At 44.9% G+C, this 22,811-nt stretch overlaps 1 protein-coding gene across 1 annotated transcript in view; it reads left to right on the plus strand.

Moving 5' to 3' along the window:
- The window catches only part of LOC138267749 (kelch-like ECH-associated protein 1A), a 60,292-nt gene extending 54,179 nt beyond the window's left edge, over positions 1-6,113 (plus strand). The window contains exon 6 of the mRNA XM_069216939.1: positions 988-6,113. Coding sequence (XP_069073040.1) covers positions 988-1,151 — 164 coding nt within the window. The 3' untranslated portion in view covers positions 1,152-6,113. The remainder of the gene's footprint in view (positions 1-987) is intronic.
- Positions 6,114-22,811: the final 16,698 nt, after the last annotated feature.

A 22,811-nucleotide genomic window follows, 5' to 3' on the forward strand; every position in this document is an offset into this window, starting at 1 on the left:
GAGGGAGAGGTTTGTTATAAATATTATAAGATTGATTACAGACCATTCCAGGTAAGTGCAGAGCTCACTCAGCTAGAGGTAAAGCAGCTACTGGTGCTGTACCTGGAAACATACAAGTAAAAGAAATTTGAAGCACAACCAAATAGGCGTCTCTTCATTTATTATTATTTTGTACATTGCTGATGTTGCATTGGCCAATTAAGAGCACTCAGTTGAGAAGAAAATTTGAGTCTCGTTAAAAGCATGAGTTGTCAATGATCCAGCATTTCTCAAGTCTTCCCCATGTCATGATAGCTTAATATCAGTTATTTAATAGCCAAGAGACAGTCTGGGCACTTAATGTTACTTTTACAGTTATTTATTGCTGCTCTTTTAGCATTCTAGCTCTTGTGTTGGAATTACAGTCTCAGGCATACTTATAGCGGATGCTCGTTTCTTCCTCTTTGGACTTTTGTGTGTTGGTGGATTGGGTTAGAGAAAGGCACCCCCAAGCCCTTAACCGACTAATCCTGGGTGAAATTCCACCAGTTACTTTAAAACTTGCTGCTATCTTGCCTCAGTGACATGAACTTTGTGCATAGCAGGTGTGTTTCAGGAAAAAACAATTACCGGGACGGCAGCGCAGGGAAGCAGAAGTATGTTGTATGCTGCCAACAATGCAAAGACAAACCCATTTAAAAACATTTTATTAGGTATAAATAAATGTGTGCATGAGGTGGGAAGCAGGCTTAAACCATGTTTTTTCCAACCTCACACATCTTGAGGTGCAAATGTTGTAAATGACAGAACATCGTATCATAAGATGCCAGAGCCATTCACAAGAAACCACCATTTCTTTCAGTCAAGGTGAATTTAAAGAAAATGTAGCTCTAAACAAACGTCAGTTAACAGTGAGGTGTTTTCTGGTTACGGTCTTCTGAACGGTTAATTACTCCAGGAATAATCATCAAATTAGGTACTAAGAAACTTTGTTTTGGTGTTTTTCAGGTGGGTTTAATCTGACTGGCTTTCTATCAAGTGTTGAGTGTTACAATCCTGAGTGTGGTCAGTGGACAGAAGTAGCTGAGATGCCAACTGGATACAGTGGAATGGGAGTAGCTGTAACCATGGAGCCGTGTCCAGGGCATGCAGAGGAATGTGAATGTTGCTGATGAAAAACTCTTTAACTCTCCAAACTCTTTCCTCGAGAGATTAACCTGAGTCCATGTGGCAGGCTAAGCCACATCTATGGAAAAGCACTGCTAAAATTAATAACCTGCTTTGTACATTGACTTCAATTGACAGTCTTGCCAGCACACTATTGCACTTTAAAACAACACTTTAATCCTCAAAAAGGTTTATTCTCTTTAATAGGTTTATTTTATTGGACTTCATGCGCTACTGATGGTATTCCATTGACCGATATGCCTGGAATTTGGAATTATTGAAGATATATCACCCTTCTAGTGGTGCTGCCAACAATCCTGCCATGACTCATTCTGTAAATGCGTACTCACTAACCTGACATCCATAATTGGTTTCAGTTCTTGGAAATTCTATTTGATATGAACCCTGTGATCTTGAAAGGGTGGTTTACATTGTTTACTTGTTTTTCTTTAGTAATGGCCCTTTTTTTGTTCTTTGGACTTTTCTGTCAACACTTTATCTCTGTTAGGTCCTTGTCTGAGCTTCTTGCACAAATTGATTGTAGAGACAAAGGCATCTAAAATGAAAACATATAGATTGTTGAAATATGCGTAATTAGAAAACTTGCCTAAGTCCTCAGAAGCAATATTCTTAAGAATTTACTTAAGACTATTAGGTCACACTGAGGTACAAATATTTTCTGTAGGTGAGTGTTGGTGAATTTCATTTAAGGTGTAACAGGCATAGAACGTGGCAGCAGATTATTTAAAGAAATACCGAGGTTGCATCATGTGCCCAGAGCTCTGATTACACTGTATTGAAAAGTACTTAAAAGAGTATTATAAACAACATCTTCATGAAGCCCCGCCTCAAGAGAATTGGTAAAGTGAGATCACAAACAGTTGCAACTAAAGCTAACAGGACGCTGCCTATGGGGAACTCAGAATAGTTTCACCAAATTAATATGCTGGGGCCACACTGGAAACCTCACCAACATATGTTCAAGCTTTTCCTCGCTGACTCTTTAACCTCGAGTACAACTGTGCTGTGTTGGTTGATATAATTATTGCACTAGATTAAGTACAACACCAATGTATTCAAAGTTGATCAGGTGATAGTGATCACTTATTTCAAGTTTTTGCTAAAAAATGGGACATAACATGCTGTTTTTTTGGTTTTTGCTACACTAAAATCCATGTCCAGGTATTTACCTGTCACCCCACCCGCAAGCTAAAGATCGGCAGGTTTGACCTACCAAGGTTTACCTGAGGAAAAATGTAGGGCTGCTTTTTTGGAACACAACTCCTAATATGTGTGGTAACAGCAGTTAGTGCGCATATCAAAATTCTCTGTTGGTACTCACAATGAAGGCCTAAGATACGGAGACAGCTTTGACGAGCCTTCAGCAGTGTTACCTCTAACCATTTTTCAGGAAAATACATAAAGGTATCTTTTTAAAGTTCTGTCCAAAATTTAAGTCAATTCAATAAAGTTGTCATTAGCCAGCGTACTTCTATGGAAAAAAATGAGTCCATTGTAAAATCTGATGATGGTCAGTAGAAGGCATAATAATTGTACCAAACTCTAAGGTGAACTAAGTAAGAGTGGAATGATTTTCAGATCCAGCCTTTACGATGAGAACATTTTTGGGTCATTGAGACATTACAACATGTAATATAAAGATATCCATTTCAGGTCTTTGGTCACATTTGTTTTGCATTCCATTTATTCCTTTTAAGTTAAAGTTTTATTTTTTTGTAATTGTGTTCCCATTTGGAGTTTAAAATTATACCTTTTATTCTGACCAGCCTACACATTTTTGCAGATATTTGGCTGAATTCTCAAGTGCTACTGTAGTAGGCAGTCTGTTTTCGGGCTGGGTTGGAAAGATAATTATGACGTATTTTAAAGCATTTTGCAGATGTACAAGTTTCTTGTATCCATCATGTCCACTTGGCACAACCTTCAGGGTTATTGCAACACCTAGTAACAGCTGTGTAGGTTTGGGATACCGATCAAAGGGGATTGGCAGGCGTTGTGTAGAATGTTTTAAGGACAATTTTAGTTTTCCATCAGTTTTCTGTTTTTAAGGTGCACTTGAACTGTATTATAAAAGTTTCATTTTTTCAGTAATCTTTATTGAAAAGAAGTAGTTTTTCATTTAACAGCGTTTCAGGTACTTCTTTGTGGTTTAATCATTTTAAAATCACAGATTAGAAAAAAACACCCTAAAAATGCTATTTCATATAAATTATGCCTTACTACGTTCATTGCAATTTGCTGAATAACTTTTTTAGCTTTTTCAACATGTATTTTTGGGATTAACAATATTTTCTGTCCAAGGAGTCATAGTTAAAATTGAAAAGGTATGGAGAATTAAACATGCATTGGTTTAATTCAGTGGTTCCCAACCTTTTGATTTATGTGGACCCCCATTTTAACATTACTGGAACCCAGGGACCCCCACTGAATCATCATTGGAATCCGGGGACCCCCGTCTGAATCATTACTGGAAGCTGGAGACCTAATTTGTCAATATTTGTTAATATTTTTTTTATTTTCTAAGCTTTCGCGGACCCCCTGAGAAGTCTTCGCGGACCCCCAGGGGTCCCCGGACCACAGGTTGGGAACCACTGGTTTAATTCACCCACAGGCTTGTGTTAAAGAAATGAAACACAGTTAATAACTTATCCAGCAGACATCAAAAGTTTAAATTGGTATTGCTGATTTATGTTCTGGCATACACTACCGTAATTGTAGATCACATATTTCGACACAAAGTATGGGATCCTTTGGCTAATTGACTTGCCTGGCTCAGTCTAATCATCAGTTCATTTTGAGATGTACGTGCACTGATTGCCATATATCACAAAAGAGAAAAGAAAGGCTATTGAAACGTGTCTAGTCACAGAATAAACAGTTACTGTAGGGGCAGTGGTGTCTGCAGTTTCTTGGTCAGGGTCAAAGCTATTTGTGTTTCTGATTGCCTTGGCCTCTATTGAACACTGTCAGAAAAGTAATGGACCATGTCTTGTTGCCCTGCCAGTCATTTCGCACTGAGGAACACATGATTATTGAGCTTCTATTTTTCAATGGCAACTGTACTCTAAGAGTGAACACTTACAAAATTCTCCATTTAGGTCGGTCTTGCAGCAGATTAACTAATGCATTGCTTGATCTTCCCAGAACTTAAAATGTGAGAACAATGCTGAAATTCTGCAATCCTGGCAGTGTCAATGAGAAAGAGGTTAAAGACCAACCTGACCTTTTATAATATTTGTGATTACTTCATTCAGCAATGTGTACATTTTTGCATGGTTGAATGATTTTGCTCTATTTCTGCTGCTCTTATTTATCTCGGTTTGGTTGGCAGACATCAGATTTTTGTATTCGTGTTTCTGCTCTTTGACATTTAATATATTGGGCCCCCACCTTTTGTACAGAAAAGATGATCTAACATTGTTCAATACTTTGGTTTCACCACAGAGCATTAAATGCAATATTGAAATAAATGTATTGAATTCTAATATGCTTTGACACTGGAAACATGCACCTAAATGTGCACAGATTTAGTGTGCATTCATATTCGTTTACTTGAAATGAGAGATCCGGGGCAGAAACTGCTTCTGGCCAGCTGAAGGTGTAGTGTAGAGCGAGAATTAATTTTAAGTATGCTATGCATTCATTTTATTATAAGGATCAAATCCTAAATGAGAGTATCCTCCAGGTTTTAAAATCTCTTGGAATCCTTATGAGTGTGTAAATCAGACAAAACTGACTTTACTCAATAAAAAGTTGAATTATAAAGATTAGTATCTCCTTTGCATTAAACATGCTTTTAGTACTGAAACAATCTCCCTTCACGAAGAACAACTTTAGTTAACCAAAACAGCATTCTGCCACCTACACCTTCTAAAGGCGGTATTGCCATTGTTCCACTTCTCTCAGAACTCGCCCCCTAATGTAGTGCCTCTTGGATTAATACAAATGCCTTTACATTGATCTCTAACAAATCTTGCAGAGCTCCAGAGAGTACCAAACTACACAGCTCGACTGTTGTTGGATTGAAATGGCAGGCCAATACCCATTGGCCCTCATATAGCTCTACCGACTTTGAGTAAAAGAAAGGAGGACTTTTTAAACAAGACGCTCCACGGCTGTCCACTGAACAATCTTGCAAAATATTTCACTTCCTACTTACCGACCTGAAGCCTCTGGTTCACCAACCAGCGCCTAATCATTTCCAGACTTACTAGATACAAGAGTTTCAGCAGTTGGCCATGTCAGGCTCAGATCTCCTACATATGTATGGAGTTCCTTACTACTTGTTAGCCCAACAAATTGCTACTTCCGATTTTTAAGATACTTAGGGATGCACCTTTCCTTTATGGCATTTATTTAATCCAGTTTGCCTCACAACTGTCTTCTTCATTTGTGTCCAGAAGTCCTGTTGGTCACATGCATTGGCTGACCACCAGACGTTCAGGAATCTTGCTCTTCCTCAAGACTTTGTCATCATTTGAGACACATTCAACGGCAAGTAATCCCCATCCACGCCAGCCAACCTAAAGGTGCCCCACCACATGTATGGTCTTGTAAATGTGCAGTATTGCAACTTCTACTCCCTATGTGTACCTTTGTCATAAAGCATTCTGAAATCACCATAGGGAGGTTTTATGTACTATGCAAAAAATACACTTAAAATTAAAAATACAATAACATATAGCATTAAATAAACTAAAAGTAATTCCGTGGACTATTTTCAGATTTCTAAATATATTTTACTATATTTCATGTAATTTGTTTTCTTGGAATAATGTATTGAAGTAATGCATTGTTGCACATTGATATGCATCCCTCTGCGTGTATATATACAAAATGTGTGTGTATATATATATATATATATATATATATATTTGTTGAATATTTACTGCGCTGCTTGTGTTAATTTTATCAGAATAACCCATGTTTACAGCCTTTATGAGGAATAAAACAAAATTAAAAACTACCAGGCATGATAGTTCATTCATCAATTATAAATCATAAATAATTTGATGTGTAAATATGGTTCATGTTGTTTAATTGCTCATCATTCAGGTTATTTGCATGTAGCATGTTAAGTTTTGAAAAACGTGTTAACTAATAGTAGACATGGTCACAATGTGATGTAGATACCGACTGGGAGACATGAACCCTTGCAAGGGGAGATCGAAGAGCTCAAGAAGTGGACCGAGTGATAGGGTGAAATGCACATCTTTGTGAGAGGTGGGCCAGGACACTTGGATAGAGAGAGACAGGGGCACTAGCAGGGGACGCAGATTCCAACTCTAATACAAGGAGTTGCAAATATGGGACAGAGGGTTGTGGGCACATGCTGGAGATAAGAGATTTCAACAAAGGCAGCAGGCCAGTGAATACGCAGACGTTAGGAGACATGGCAGTATGGCGAGTAGGCATAGGGCAATTGAGACGCAAAAGCCAAGTACCATATCCAGCAGCCTCAGCTCCAAGAAATCAGTGCAACTCTAGAAATCTCACCAAATTAATTTTGCAAAGAGAAACAAGACAGTCTGTTAAATGTAGCTACCTAAATAATTAAAAAATATGCAGCGGATCCTAACAATAGTTGCTTGTACTGGGTGAGCAAATTGGAATACTGTACACCTGTGCAATAGGCTTCAATCCAGCTCTTGGCCTCGCCTTACTGGCTTCCATTTTGCCATTAGGACCTTGAACCCTCTTCACTTGATTTGAACCCTCAGCTCCTTGTATAAGGCATATTTGCTATGAAGATGCTAAAGATTAGGTAATTACATTTTTGTGTAACCAGCAGATGGAAGAATTGATAAATGGCCACCAGATTTGTCACTTCTAATCCATCCTCTTGGTAGGTGATAGATAATCCAACTAAATGTAATGTAAGGTGGTATGTAGTTGAAAAGAATCCAGTATGTGTATGATCTACTTCTCCAGTATTGGATCTTTCATAGATTCACATGCTTGAATCATCCCCGTCATCGAGGTGAGAGCCTCACGGTAACCTCATACACAAAGCAGTAGGTTTAAAACCACTAGGCCTAAGTAGGCCCCGCAGGCTGTTTTATAGCCTATTTATTTTGTTTTGTGGAAAATACCCACACTTGAGTCCCATCCAATCAGGCTTCAACACCCTCTAGAACACTCCCAACAGAGGCTGTTTTCCCTCAGATTTTCTACCGCACGTCGTGTGAAGGGAGTCTCCCTGAGCCCTGCTCAGTTTACCTTTTCTGACAGAACTTTTTCTCTCAGAGAACCCAGCTTTGCAGTTATATGATGTCTGAAAAAACAAAAAAGGGTCTGTTCAGAGATTGTGGCAGTTGTGGGAAGAAGAGACTACATGTTGATGACCCCCACAAAACGTGCATCTACTGTCTCCATCCAGACCACAAGGTGAGGGACTGCAAGATCTGTCACACCTTCATTCAAAAAACCCTCAAGGACCATGAGGGTAGGCTTCTGTTGTGGCTACAGAGACAGAAAGCCATGGAACATCCTTCTTCAGATGAGAGCGAAACATCATCTCATGCTTCTCACTCCTTAAAAAGAACAGGTGAGAAGGGAAGACTGCCTGACGAGCCACAGAGGAAGATGGCCAAAAAGATGAAACATGTCTCTACTGAGAGACAAAAGAGACATGAGAAGGCGAATTCTGAATCAGAGACCCACACAAGGTTGCCAAAAAAGGTTCGTTCAGAGCCTACTTCGCCTCTTCAGAAAAAGGTTCCCACTAAAGGTGCATCCCTGTCTCTGTCACCGCAAAAAGATCCGGTAAGGCTCTCCTCAGACAAAAAACGCCAGTCGACGACCACCCCATCGACGACGGTGTCGACAGTGACATCAACGACAGTGTCGTCAACGTTTACAACGGCGGTCCCACCAATGATTATGACATCGTCACCATTATCATCGACGACGATCGTTACCCCAAAAATATTTTAAAAAGCTTTGTCGACGAAGGCATCGTCGACAGCGGAGGCATCGTGGGTTCATCAATCGACAAAGGCACTACCGTCAACGTAGCACCTGTCGATGAGGCTTAAAAAGACACCGTCGTCCAGCACACCGGCGACGACAGCACCGTCGGCGAGACAACTGCTGACAGGAGACTCATCGACGTGGGAAACGTCAACGATGCAGCCGTCGATGGGGGAACCATCGACGAGGGAACCGTCGACGAAGACACCGTCGACGACAATGACAACTGATAAACTGTCGACCCTCCTGGGGATTTCGTCGGAGCAATCGTCGACAATGATGCCATATTCTGAAGAGCAGGATTCAACAGGATTCCTACCTCTTTCACTGATCACCATGGGGCTGATCACCATGGGGGAGAAATCATTGCACATTCTTCCAATATATACCTCCCCGAGCAAGGTATTGCCATATCCCCCACAACATCTCTTGGATGACGACGATGACATGTATTCCCAAGATGACAGGATGTTTGGGGCAGCTAGTAGTCCATCTCAGCTGCATGTAAAATGCCAGGACTTTGATGAGGAGGATGAAGGGCAGTACCAGCCCAACTATTCTTCAACTTCATACCCACCGAGGGGACAACAATTATCCCTCCCATGCCTAGCACAATAGTCGCAGATCTTTAGTGTATGATGAGCGACTACTACAGGAGATTTCCACCATCAACACCCATAACGCCACCCAGGCCTGACAGCCACCAGACACCTCGTAAAATCCCAAGGACCAGTCTCCCAGGGACGCCGCACACTGGCATACTGTTGAGTAGCCAAACACAGGAAGATCATCCCTCGACGAACGACGAGAGGGAAGAGGGTGAGATAAGGGAGTAAGTGGCTAGCGAATGGGATGACTATCTCGTCCCCACACCATCTCCACCTCCAGCAGGGCCGGTTGATTCGCCTCCTGAAGACATAGGAGGCTTTCATAATTTGATTGAGAGAGCAGCAAAGCGATTTGATCTGCCTATTGTTTCTCACAAAACAGAGTGTTTCCTATATGACTTCAAGGAGCCATCAAAGAAGTTGGTAAGAGCTATACCAATAGTAGATTTCCTATGGCAAGAGGGGTTGACGGCGATGAAGAATCCGGCGACAGTGCCTTCACAAATGCCGAGGCTAGAAAAGAAATATAAAAGCACCTGATAACTCTCCGGCCTGCTTAGTGTCGCAACCGAAGCTGGATTCGGTAATATCTCAGGCGGGACAGCATCGTTCTAGGAACCTTCCACACCTATAGCATCTCCAGACAAGAACGGGAGGAGGTTGGATAATATTGGGAAGAAATTCTCCTTGGTAGTGGCGATCACTGTAAAGGCAGCTAATTCCCTGGCCAGTCTAGGGAGGTATGATCACCAGATGTGGACAGACATGTCTTCTTTCTTGGATCTCTTGCCGGAGGATTTCAAGGTGGAAGCAAAGAAAGTATTACAGGAAGGTGAACGGATTGCGGCTGAGATTATAGATAGCGTATTAGACATTTCCTTGACAGGTTTCAGACAACTAGCGGGGGCAGCGGTCTTGCGTAGGCAAGGGTGGCTGAAATCTACCTCCTTCTGCCCAGAGGTCCAGAGCCGGGTTCTGGACATGCCGTTTGATGGTGAAAGTCTGTTTGGAAAGCATGTCGACTACATGTTACAAGCCATCAAAACAGATACAGATACGGTTAAATCACTGGGTGCCCTGCAGTACAGGAAGCAGCCCTTTCTTGGAGCAAGGGGTAGAGGAGGTTATTCCTTTCGAGGGGGCTACCATCAGTACAGACCCCAGTATCAGTCTTCTTCGACAGGACCCCGACAACAGTACAACCAACAGCAGCAGCATTATCGACTGCCACCTACCGCTGCTTATAGGCACCCAGCGAGAGAAAGAGTAGCTGCCAGAGGAAGGGATGCAGGCAGGAAACAATGACCTACCAGCCATACCAGCATACTACCCTACAGCAACCTCGAAGATTGGAGGTCGCATCACTTCTTACTTCTTTCAATGGGCAGCAATAACATCAGACAGGTGGGTTCTCGAAGTAGTGGCCAGAGGCCATACTCTGGAGTTCACACAGACACCACCGGACATCCCTCCGTCAGGCCCTCCACCCCCGCGGGTGAACCAACTCCTCAAGTGTAGGAAGTTGTCTCTGTATGTACTATTTCAAAGTAAGAAATAGCAGGCACAGAGTCCAAGGGTTCCCCTTAGAGGTAAGATAGTGGCAAAAAGATATAATTCTAATGCTCTATCTTGTGGTAGTGTGGTTGAGCAGTAGTGTCGTGTTAAGCATTTGTTGTACACACAGGCAATAAATGAGGAACACACACTCAAAGACAATTCCAGGCCAATAGGTTTTTATATAGAAAAATATATTTTCTTAGTTTATTTTAAGAACCACAGGTTCAAGATTTACAAACAATACTTTAAATGAAAGGTATTTCACTCAGGTATCTTAGGAACTTTGAATCATCACAATAGCATGTACAGTTTTGGCAAACATGGCAATAAGCTATTTTAAAATTGGACACAGTGCAAAATTCAATAGTTCCTGGGGGAGGTAAGTATTGGTTAGTTTTGCAGGTAAGTAAAGCACTTACAGGGTTCAAAGTTGGGTCCAAGGTAGCCCACAGTTGGGGGTTCAGGGCAACCCCAAAGGTACCACACCAGCAGCTCAGGGCCGGTCAGGTGCAGAGGTCAAAGTGGTGCCCAAAACGCATAGGCTTCAATGGAGAAGGGGGTGCCCCGGTTCCATTCTACCAGCAGGTAAGTACCCGCGACTTCTGAGGGCAGACCAGGGGTTTTTGTAGGGCACCGGGGGGGACACAAGTCAGCACAAAAAGTACAACCTCAGCGGCACAGGGGCGGCCGGGTGTAGAGTGCAAACAGGCGTAAGGTTTGCAATAGGTTTCAATGGGAGACCCAGGGGTCTCTTCAGCGATGCAGGCAAGGGGGGGGGGCTCCTCAGGGTAGCCACCACCTGGGCAAGGGAGAGGGCCACCTGGGGGTCGCTCCTGCACTGGAGGTAGGATCCTTCAGGTCCTGGGGGCTGCGGGTGCAGTGTGTTTCCCATGTGTCGGGTTCTTTGAAGCAGGCAGTCGCGGTCAGGGGGAGCCTCGGCATTCCCTCTGCAGGCGTCGCTGGGGGGGCTCAGGGGGGTCAACTCTGGCTACTCACAGGGTCGCAGTCACCGGGGAGTCCTCCCTGTAGTGTTGGTTCTCCGCAGGTCGAGCCGGGGGTGTCGGGTGCAGAGTGGAAAGTCTCACGCTTCCGGCGGGAAACGTCTGGTCTTTAAAAGTTGCTTCTTTGTTGCAAAGTTGCAGTCTTTGTGGAACAGGACCGCTGTCCTCGGGAGTTCTTGGTCCTTTTAGATGCAGGGTAGTCCTCTGAGGCTTCAGAGGTCGCTGGACCCTGGGGGACGCATCGCTGTTGCAGTTTTTCTTGAAGTGGGGAGACAGGCCGGTAGGGCTGGGGCCAAAGCAGTTGGTGTCTCCGTCTTCTCTGCAGGGCTTCAGGTCAGCAGTCCTTCTTCGTCTTCAGGTTGCAGGAATCTATCTTGCTTGGTTCTGGGGGCCCCTAAATACTCAATTTAGGGGTGTTTTTAGGTCTGGGGGGTTAGTAGCTAATGGCTACTAGCCCTGAGGGTGGCTACACCCTCTTTGTGCCTCTTCCCTGAGGGGAGGGGGGCACATCCCTAATCCTATTGGGGAAATCCTCCATCTGCAAGATGGAGGATTTCTAAAAGTCAGAGTCACCTCAGCTCAGGACACCTTAGGGGTTGTCGTGACTGGTCAGTGACTCCTCCTTGTTTTTCTTATTATCTCCTCCGGCCTTGCCGCCAAAAGTGGGGCCGTGGCCGGAGGGGGGCAGGCAGCTCCACTAGCTGGGATGCCCTGTGGCGCTGTAACAAAGGGGGTGAGCCTTTGAGGCTCACCGCCAGGTGTTACAGTTCATGCAGGGGGAGGTGAGAAGCACCTCCACCCAGTACAGGCTTTGTTACTACCCACAGAGTGACAAAGGCACTCTCCCCATGTGGCCAGCAACATGTCTGGTGTGTGGCAGGCTGGTAAAAATAGTCAGCCCACACTGGAAGTCAGGTATGTTTTCAGGGGGTATCTCACAAGAGGCCCTCTGGGTGTATTTCACAAAAAAATGTACACTGGCATCAGTGTGCATTTATTGTGCTGAGAAGTTTGATACCAAACTTCCCAGTTTTCAGTGTAGCCATTATGGTGCTGTGGAGTTCGTGTATGACAGACTCCCAGACCATATACTCTTATGGCTACCCTGCACTTACAATGTCTAAGGTTTTGCTTAGACACTGTAGGGGCATAGTGCTCATGCACCTATGCCCTCACCTGTGGTATAGTGCACCCTGCCTTAGGTCTGTAAGGCCTGCTAGAGGGGTGACTTATCTATGCCATAAGCAGTGTGAGGTTGGCATGGCACCCTGAGGGGAGTGCCATGTCGACTTAGTCATTTTCTCCCCATCAGCACACACAAGCTGGCAAGCAGTGTGCATGTGCTGAGTGAGGGGTACCCAGGGTGGCATAAGACATGCTGCAGCCCTTAGAGACCTTCCCTGGCATCAGGGCCCTTGGTACCAGGGGTACCAGTTACAAGGGACTTACCTGGATGCAAGGGTGTGCCAATTGTGGAGACAAAGGTACAGGTTAGGGAAAGAACACTGGTGCTGGGGTCTGGTTAGCAGGCCTCAGCACACTTTCAAATCATAACTTGGCATCAGCAAAGGCAAAAAGTCAGGGGGTAACCATGCCAAGGAGGCATTTCCTTACATCAAGGAAGTGCAAGTGATGCTGCGCAAAGGAGGGATAGAACTGGTCCCTATTTCTCACAGGAACAGGGGATTCTATTCTCGCTTCTTTCTGGTAAAGAAACCTTCTGGAGACTGGCGCCCCATTCTGGACTTAAGATCACTAAACAAGTTCCTAAAGAAACAAACGTTCAGGATGGTGACACTACAGGACGTCTTGCGCCTTTTAAATACCGGAGATCATATGGCATCCCTAGACCGCCAGGATGCTTACTTTCATATTCCAATACACCCCAATCACCGCAAATTCCTCAGGTTCAAAGTAACTGGTATACACCTACAATTTCGAGTCCTCCCCTTCGGATTGAAATCGGCCCCCAGAATTTTCACGAAAATGTTGGCTTTTGTGGCAGCACACCTCCGCCAGTCGGGCATGCAGGTATTTCCCTATCTCAACGACTGGCTCATAAAGGCACCTTCAAAGCCTCAAGTGGTGTGCCACATTTCGGTTTGCCTCCAATTGTTCAGCAACCTAGGGCTTATCGTCAATTATCAAAAATCACATCTTCACCCCACACAAACATTGGATTTCTTAGGAGCGATACTAGACACGGTCCGCGGCAAGGCGTATCCATCTCACGAAAGGAAACAAAAGCTAAGCTCCTTATCACGCAAACTCTCTACAAAATTTTTCGTTTCAGTCCGTACCTACAAGTCATTGCTAGGGATGATCTCGTCATGCATTCCGCTGGTCCCAGATTGCAGGCTGCATATCCAACCCTTACAAGAACAATTGGATGCACAGTGGACTCAGGTGCAGGGCTCTTTCGAGGACAACATTCGCATCACACCAATAATGCAGACCACCATGGCTTGGTGGGCAATGCTGACCAATTTGTCCAACGGGCTCACGTTCCTTCATCAGGTGTCCAGTTATATAGTAACGACGGGCGCTTCTCTCGAAGGATGGGGTGCACACTGCCAGGATCTACAGATCAGCGGATCCTGGAATGCAAAAGAAGTTCGACTCCACATAAATCAACTGGAGCTCAATAGGTCTAGCTCTCAAAGCCTTTTTGCCAAAACTTCAAAACTCAAGCGTATTAATCAGGACGGACAATACTACCAGCATGTTTATCTAAACAAGCAGGGGGGCACAAGGTCTCTGCAACTCTCGCAACAGGCTCAGAACATCTGGAAATGGGCCATCACACACAACATTTCTCTGAGAGCAGAGCTTGTGCTAGGGCAGACCAATGTTCTGGCAGATACCCTGAGCAGGACAATTATCCCGTACCATGAGTGGGAGGTAGACCAAGAAATTCTCGATCAACTCTTCCTTTTATGGGGCAGACCAAATCTCTATCTGTTTCCTACGTTCGAGAACAAGAAATGCCATTATTATGCAAGTTGGCTTCCCCAGAGAGGGTCGTGGGGGAATGCGTTTTCGATGAGATGGTCCGGGGTCTATGCCTATGCTTTTCCTCCGATGCCGCTGATACCGAGAGTCATCAAGAAAATGAAGACAGAGGGTTGTCGCCTTCTGTTAATAGCTCTCAGATGGCCCAGACAGGTGTGCTACACGGAACTCCTAATGCTCTCAGAACAGCCACATGTGCAACTCAAACATAGTTCAACCCTCTTGACGATGCACCAGGGACAAGTCAGATATCCGGATCCGTCATCTCTTCACTTATCGGCTTGGCTCCTGAATTCAATGAGTATGCAACTTTAAACATCTCCTCGGAATGTAGGGAAATCTTATCCAGGGCTAGAGCTGACACTACCAATAAGACTTACAAATTTAAATGGAAACGTTTTTGTGTATGGTGTGCAGCGGAAAGAATATATCCTATCTCTTCTCTTCCAGAGCAAATACTGCCATATCTGTTACATCTGGCAAAGTCAGGGCTTTCATACTCCTCTATTTGAGTACATCTTGCAGCGATCTTGAGATACCGTAGATCACAAGATATGGTCTTGTTATATTCCACCAGGATTGTAAAGCAATTACTTAGGGGCCTGTTCTGTGCTTTTCCACCAGTTCGGAGACCTCCGCCTTTATGGTCCTTGAATGTTGTCTTAGTGCAACTCATGAAAGCTCCTTTTGAGCCAATCCACGGAGCAGATCTCAAGTTCATCTCATGGAAAACTGCGTTACTACTGGCTCTTACTTCGGCTAAGAGAGTAAGCGACATTCAGGCCTTCACTATCAAAGAGCCTTTTCTCCAATTCACTAATTCTGGCGTAATTCTGAGGACAAATCCTAAGTATATCCCTAAAGTTCCCTCAACTTTCCACTTGAATGAACCAGTCACCTTAAAAACCTTTTTTCCAAATCTGCAGACAGTAGCGGAAAAGACATTACATTCGCTAGATATTAAAAGGTGTCTAAAGTTTTACCTGCAGAAAACGCAAGGCATACCTAAATCAGACCAGTTGTTTGTGGCCTTTGGAGGAACAAAAAAGGGCCAGTCAGTATCCAAGCAGACTATATCCAGGTGGATTGGCCAGGTGATCCAATTCTGTCATACTCAAGCTGGCAAACCGCTGCGCAGCAGGGTGAGAGCCCATTCTACAAGGGCAGTAGCAACTTTGGCCGCACTCTTCGCAGGAGTACCACTGCACAACATTTGTAGAGCGGCCACATGGTCCAGCCAACATACGTTCATGAAGCACTGTCTCGAGGAAATGAGTAACATGGACACAGCGGTGCGGCAGGCAGTGCTGAGGCATTTATTTCGCCTAGGTGAGCCTCTTAGGACATCCCACCCCCACAGACAAGGTATGTGAGATATGGTTCTTTAATTTCATTAAGATTTACTTTTATATTACAGTGCTTATAGTACTTATTGGTATCATAATTAGCTTGGTACTTGTCGTAATACCAACGCTTATTGATATTGTGCTTAATTTTTAAACTTCATAGGAACATGGATACATTTCTATAGCATAATAACTAGAGATACGATTATTCTTATTCCTGTTATATTTATTATGATTATTATTATTATTAATATCATTCAGAGGATTGCTATAAAAGCAAGATACAGATTAATTCACTGGTTATCCAACATTACTGCTCGCTACTCTGATTCAAGCATGTGAATCTATGAAAGATCCAATACTGGAGAAGAAAATTAGTTACTTACCTATAACTGCAGTTCTCCAGTATTGGTATCTTTCATAGATTCACATGCGACCCACCCTCTTCCCCTCAGAGGCTCCCCTTATATATGAATATTTGACTTCACACTTGTACTAGAAAATCTGAGGGAAAACAGCCTCTGTTGGGAGTGTTCTAGAGGGTGTCGAAGCCTGATTGGATGGGACTCAAGTTTGGGTCTTTTTCACAAAACAAAATGGATAGGCTATAAAACAGCCTGTGGGCCTACTTAGGCCTAGTGGTTTTAAACCTACTGCTTTGTGTATTCGAGGTTACCGTGAGGCTTCCACCTCAACGACGGGGATGATTCAAGCATGTGAATCTATGAAAGATACCAATACTGGAGAACTGCAGTTACAGGTAAGTAACTAATTTTCATTGTGATGGCGGGAAAGAGTTGGCAAGTAGAATAGGGTGGCATAACAAAGGGTACATATTGATACATGTGGATAAGCTTTGCTGGCTCACACAAAATTGAGCACACTAGTGCTAATTCACTAGAAAGTAGGGTGTGGCAGGGATCCAACAATGAAAGTGGAAGGATGCCCATTCCCTTGGATAAAAGCCTATCTTATATATGCATTAGTTACACCAAAGAGAAAATGTAAACATTATCCACACGTTCTAGCTCTAGCAAGAACCCTTTTTAAAATAAATAATGGAATGGAAAAATCTGTTTCTAGCAGTGGAGGAGCAATAAAATGTGAAGATGTTAAAGCTGGCTACATTGTGCTAGTTGGTAAAGGTTATTTTATATTTTTTATTTTCCCTTTGCACATTTGAGCTGCGTTGACAGGGGCTAGCAGGCCATAGCGTGTCCATACAGTACGAGTCTCTTTCCTTGGTGTTTTCAATAAATATAATTAGGACCCCACCAGTGTGGAAAATCATTCCCCACGATCTAAGAACAAGTAGATGTTCCGTAAGCAGTTAAAAACCTGGTGGGCCTACATCTGTTTTAAGATATTCATACTCTGAAAATCAATAAAAATTGTTTATGGAAAAAAAAAAGATATCAAAGAAGGTACATAGTAGGCATGGCATAAAAGAGCGTGGATTGCGTGAGAAACATTGCATTTATACAGTACATGATATCTCTCTTTGGTATCTCTCTCCCTCGTGTCTGTTCCCTGTTTGCTCACACATCCATACAAAAGGCATTTAACAATCCAATGTCTAGTCCAAAGTATTTCCACCATTTGTCCCAAATGTTCACAATTTTCTTCGGGCACCCTCGGGCTTCATAGATTGGTTCTTCTCGCTTGGTGCCCCAGTCCTTCCCTGCACGCCATTGAGTCATCTGTGGTGGTCTTGAGGCCCTCCACACTTTGGCAATATCTCTCTTAGCCAATAAAGTTGCGATACCCACCAGGGCATAATCCCCCGAAGACCACCCATGTCCCCCAACTCCCCCAACCGAGCCAGGTTGGGAGATAACTGCACAGGGACGTCTAGGACAGCTGACAGTGTACATTCAATTGCAAACCAGTATCTAGCAATAAGGAGACATTGCCACACTATGCGAGGGTCTCGCACCTCCCACAGTTGGAATCAGGGAGAATATTGGCCATGTGGAGGCATAAAGGAGACATGTACGTATGAGGGAGATAGTGTAGTTGTATTAAACGTAAGCGTGGCAGGTTCGACAGTTCATGTAGGGCCAAGCAAGCCTCCCGCCAGTTCACTTCATTATGTTCCCCAATCAAGTCCTCCCAAGTCTGAAGAAGGCATTCAAGCGTTTTGGGAGCATTATTAATCTGAGTATGATATAGTTGGTATATCCTGCCTCTCACCAGTGCCTCCATCAGCAGTTTTGCTTCGGGGGGGTTTGAATTCTGGCATTTTTTTGAGGTGCGAGTAATAAGAACCTAAGGCATGTCACACTTAAAGATGTTTATGGAAGTTTGTGTGGGATAGGGAGAGCTGAGCCTGAAGGTTGTTGAATGAGCATAAGAACGAGCCATGCCACAAGTCAGAGGCTGTAATACCCAATAAATCCCATTTACGGAAGCCGTCCAGTGTGGGCACCTGCAACAGTTGCCAGCCCCACCAAAAGGCGGTTTGACCCATCAGGAGATTCTCCCAGCCCATAAGATGGCGGGCCCTCCTCCAAATCAAAACGATTAGTCTGGTAATCCCCGGAAGCGCCTGAGGTATTGGAAGACTATATAGATGGTCAAGCATGCCATCCAAGCCGAAATCATAAAGTTCCAAGCTGTATCCAGGGTTGTTCCAACCCCCCTGTCAGCCAGTCGTTTACCATCAGGAGGTGGAATGCCTAGTAATAAAACTGGATGTCCACGCTGGCGATCCCACCATCATAAACCAACCTCCAACACCTAGCATGAGAAAGTCTAGGGGGACGTCCCTGCCAAACAAAAGAGCATAGTAGCGCCACCACTTCACGAATCCAAGCCATAGGAATATAGTTCTGGAGAGTATATAGAAATCGGGCAGTGTCTTCATCTTTGTCAGATCAACTCTGCCAAGTAAGTTAAGTGGAAGATTGTGCCACGCAGCCAAGCTTTGTTTGGTTTTCTGTATGAGGGGTGTTCAGTTGAGAAAGTGGGCTTGTTCAGATATCGTGTTGATGTGGATCCCTAGGTATTTAAAATTGAGGCGATGCACAGGTGTGTTCTTTTGCCATCTGCGTGAAGCATTGTCACCCCGTAACAGAACCAGAAGGGATTTGTCTGCATTGAGACGGAGGCCTCACCGATTAATCGAAGAAGCTCTAGGGCTCTTGGGCCTGCCTCAGCACGCTCCACCAAGTAGGGCAAAACGTTATCTTCATAGAGTGCAATCCTGTCCTCTAGAGAGTTTCCCCAATTCCAGCCCTGTATCTAAGCGTCCCATCCAATCAGCCTCGTCAAAGGCTCTATAGCCAGGGCAAAGAGAAGGGTGGGCAACACTGGCAGGTTCCTCGCTCAGTGAGGAAGGACGCTGACAATACCCCGCTAATGAAAACTTGTGCATGTGAACATGAGTATAGAACGGATATAAGTCTGCGGAACCGGCGCCCAAATCCCATCCATTCAAGCACCTGTCCCAGGTAATCCCAGTCCACAGTGTCAAAGGCCTTTTCAGAGTCAACAAGGAGGAGGGCCAGATCTGAAAGTTTATCTCTGTAGGCAAGGGTGACAGGAAGACGGCTTAGAGTGCAGGTCAGTCTTGGGAAGGCCGACTATATTTGTCAGGTCCAGGTCCTGTGGAAACACCTTTCTGCTGTGCCTCGCTATAGAGACGGAGCAGGTAGTGGGACAGTGTATCACAAAAGGTTGAATAATACACCAAGGGAAACCCATCTGGGCCTGGGTTTTTCCAGATTTCAGGTTGTGAATAGCCCCTTGAATCTCCTGAATCGTAATGGGTTCATCCAGGGAGGTACATAGGGCTCTTCTGAGAGCTGAGAGGGTGATGCCCGCTAAGAGGGGCTTTGTATGCTCCACTGGTGTTCGAGGGGGTCAGGCGTATAGATTGCGATAATAAGCCATAAAAGTGGCTGCTATTTCTTGCGCAGAAGCTACCAGCTCACCCAATCTAGTTCTCCACGCTGGTATGAAACATGACCCTTTAGTCTCTAGCCAATAGAGAAGGACATCACTTTTGTCTCCTTGCTCATACACATGTTGGATAGTCACTCTCCAACATTGGCAGCCTCGTGGAAGAGGAATTGCCTGAGAGCCGTTTTAACAGGTGAGTGTTTTGGTTGGGGAAAGGGCGAGCTCTGTTTTGGTGCGTAGTATTTGAGCCTCCAAGTCAGTCATACTGCATTGGCGTTTTCTCTCTTTTCGTCCTAAGTATTATTTCACTACTCCCTGAATCGTTGGCTTGTTCGCTGCCTATAGAGTACCTGCATTCTCAACTGTCCCGTTGTTGGAGCCAAAGTGGAACTGAAGTTTGTCCCCCATCTGAGTGGTTAACCGTTCATCAATGAGGAACCATGCGTTAAGGTGCCACATGGGCCGCCTGTGTGGGACAGAGGAACCCCATTGGAGGATTTGCAGGGACTGGTTCGAGATACCCATGGGCAGCATAGTCGCTCCTGCCATAGCCGGGAGGTCAGTGGCTGGGAGAAGAATGCAATCTATACGGGACATAGTGTGCCGTGAAGCAGAGGTATGTGAGCATACAGTGTCTCCAGGATTCCAGGCTCTCCATGTATCAATGAGCGCTAGAGAGTCCCTCCAGGTTGTAAGTATTTTAGAGTGAGTGCGGCGTTCTCGGGTAGGAGGTCTAGAAACATCCAATATTGGGTCTGCCACTGCATTGAAATCTCCTCCTACAAGGAGGATGCAATGTGGAAGTTACGTTATCTCCTCGGTGAGGGCCTGCAAGATTTGTTTGTACATGTGGGGGGGAATGTAGCCACTGAAAAAAGTGTAAGGTGCTCCCTGTAGTGTGCCTGTCACCCCAACATATCTACCAAGAGGGTATGGAATGTTGGGATGTTTGCAAATGGAAGGGTTTTGTGGAGTAGAACTACCACACCTCTTGAGTCTTTGGCGAAGCCTGAGTGGAAGACTCTGGTGTATCCATATCTAACTATGAAGGAACATTGCGTACCTAGAAGGTGGGTTTTCTGAAGGAGCACCACCACCAATGGAGACAGAGGGAATTATGAACACTAGTGAGTTTTTTGCGTTCTAAAAAAACGTCAATGGCAGGACCATAGTGTAATGAATGAGCACGTTCAGCGGGGGCAAGAATGGTTGACTCTTTGGGCTTATAAGGGGAGTAGAGAAGCATGCCAGACTGCTGGTAAAAAACAAAAGCATACCATAAACACAAACCAAAATTGAATCCCTAAAGAAAAACAGCTCCCCCTCCACCTCCAACCCAACAATTCCATCCTTGAAGTATCTCTCACAAGTAAACAAAATGATAACTTGAGGCATTTGATTGTTCTTCTCTCTTAATTTGAAGGGTATAAGCAAAAGGATATGTTACATGCCTACAAGAGCACCCTGGGTCTGGAGTAATTCTCATGGTTTATTTGTTCTGTTTGTCAAGGATACCTATGCAAGATCCGCTGCCGATCCAGCCAACTTCATCCCCCCTCCCGTCGAGGCCTGAGAACATGCAAGGAAAGAGTTACTTGGCAGGTCAGAGCGAGAGTCGTCGTTGGACTTGCGGGTCTCCTTTGATTGATCCCTCTTTATTCTAATTTCCTGTGTTTAGGATGGTGGCGAGACCTAGAGAGAGCACCAGCTGGTTTCCGGGCCATGGGGCAGTTTGGGAGTCCTCCTGCTGCACGTTGTTTAGTGGCCCATTCCCAGGCTGTCCCAGGAGTATCAAAGAAATGGGATTTAGAGCTGTGCGCCACTCGGAATCTGGCAGGGAATAGTTGGGCATAAGCAAAGAACATCACTCTGAACTTTTGCTTGACTGCAACATAAGATTTCCTCTGGGCTTGTGTAGCTTTAGTATAGTCTAAGAAAATCCTAATTCGGGAGGATTGGTAGATGAGCTGGGTTTGATTTCTAGCTGCGTTACGGTCTTGAAAGTTAAAGATCTTGGCGATGATTGGATGTGGCGGACCCCCGAGGGAAGGGTGTAGTGTCAGTGCACGGTGTGCTCTTTCATCCACAAAACAAGTCAAGACTCATGATGCCAGCATCCAGGATTGAAACAAAGTCTCCATGAACTCAGTTGGGTTGGGGGGATTCGACACCCTCCAGGAATCCCACTACCTGCAAGTTGTTGCCCCTAATAGAGAGTTCTAGCTGCAGGTTTCTTACCTTTGAATTTCCCCTGGCATTAGATTGGATCCGGAAACCTATGCTTGAGCAATACCCCTGCGCGCGCCGTATGACTCCATTCATTTCTGTATGGCGTCGTCGGCATCGTTAGTGCCAGATGTGATGTCACGGTCACCTGTATGGCTACCACCCAGTCGCACAGACACAAGTTAATTTCTTTCTGCACCAGTTAACACAGATCTGGTGAGACCCAACCCTCTGTCACTTTTTGACAGGCCTTTTTTCGAAATTTTGTCCATTTTTTTTTCCTGGTAAGTGTGTCTTGGATGTCATACAGGAAAGCAGGGTTCAAACTGTTTGGCATGTCTGTTTTGGATCCTCATCTCATCTGCCTCTGGTGTCTCGAGCGCGACCATGACTCGAAGTCATGCTCAGACTTCCCGTCCATGGCTCCGAAAGCCTTGAGAAAGTAGTCCCTAAAGCTACAAGCAGTCCGGCAGTGGATGACACTGGCAAACTTGACTCCTCTGATTCTCTTGGTCCCGGTCGAGAAGAAGATCGTAGGACTGCTGCAGGAGCCCCAAGTCCTCTTTGTCACACTTGAGGTCCTTGGTACACTCAGAGAAGAGGCAGAAAAAGAAGAAGTCCAGGCGGACTTCACCTCATCCATCAGTCGACGTGACGAGCAAGGAACATCGTTTTTCCAGGCACGGGTCTGTGGAGCCGTTTCCCAGTCCAACTCCATGCCTTCCCCTATTTCCAAGAGTCGGAGGGACACCCTGTCAGGTAAAGGAATTTTACAAGGCCATGTGCCAAAGATTTGAGCAGGCCAACCCCTTTGGCACGCCTTTGGGCCCCACAGTGTTGGAGGAGGCCTCATCTGTTTCATGGCAGATGGCTCAAGCCTCAGCTTCGATGGGGTCTTATGAGGGTCTTATGAATCCAACTCTGGATCCAGACCGGTGCTGGTCGTACCCAGGTGACCTTCTTTGATGCCAGCGCCGCCGGCGCCCACTGGAAGCACCAGCCCCATTCTGATTTCTGAC

Source organism: Pleurodeles waltl, chromosome 12 (assembly GCF_031143425.1).
Source record: "Pleurodeles waltl isolate 20211129_DDA chromosome 12, aPleWal1.hap1.20221129, whole genome shotgun sequence".
In the NCBI taxonomy this organism is placed as follows: Eukaryota; Metazoa; Chordata; class Amphibia; order Caudata; family Salamandridae; genus Pleurodeles; species Pleurodeles waltl.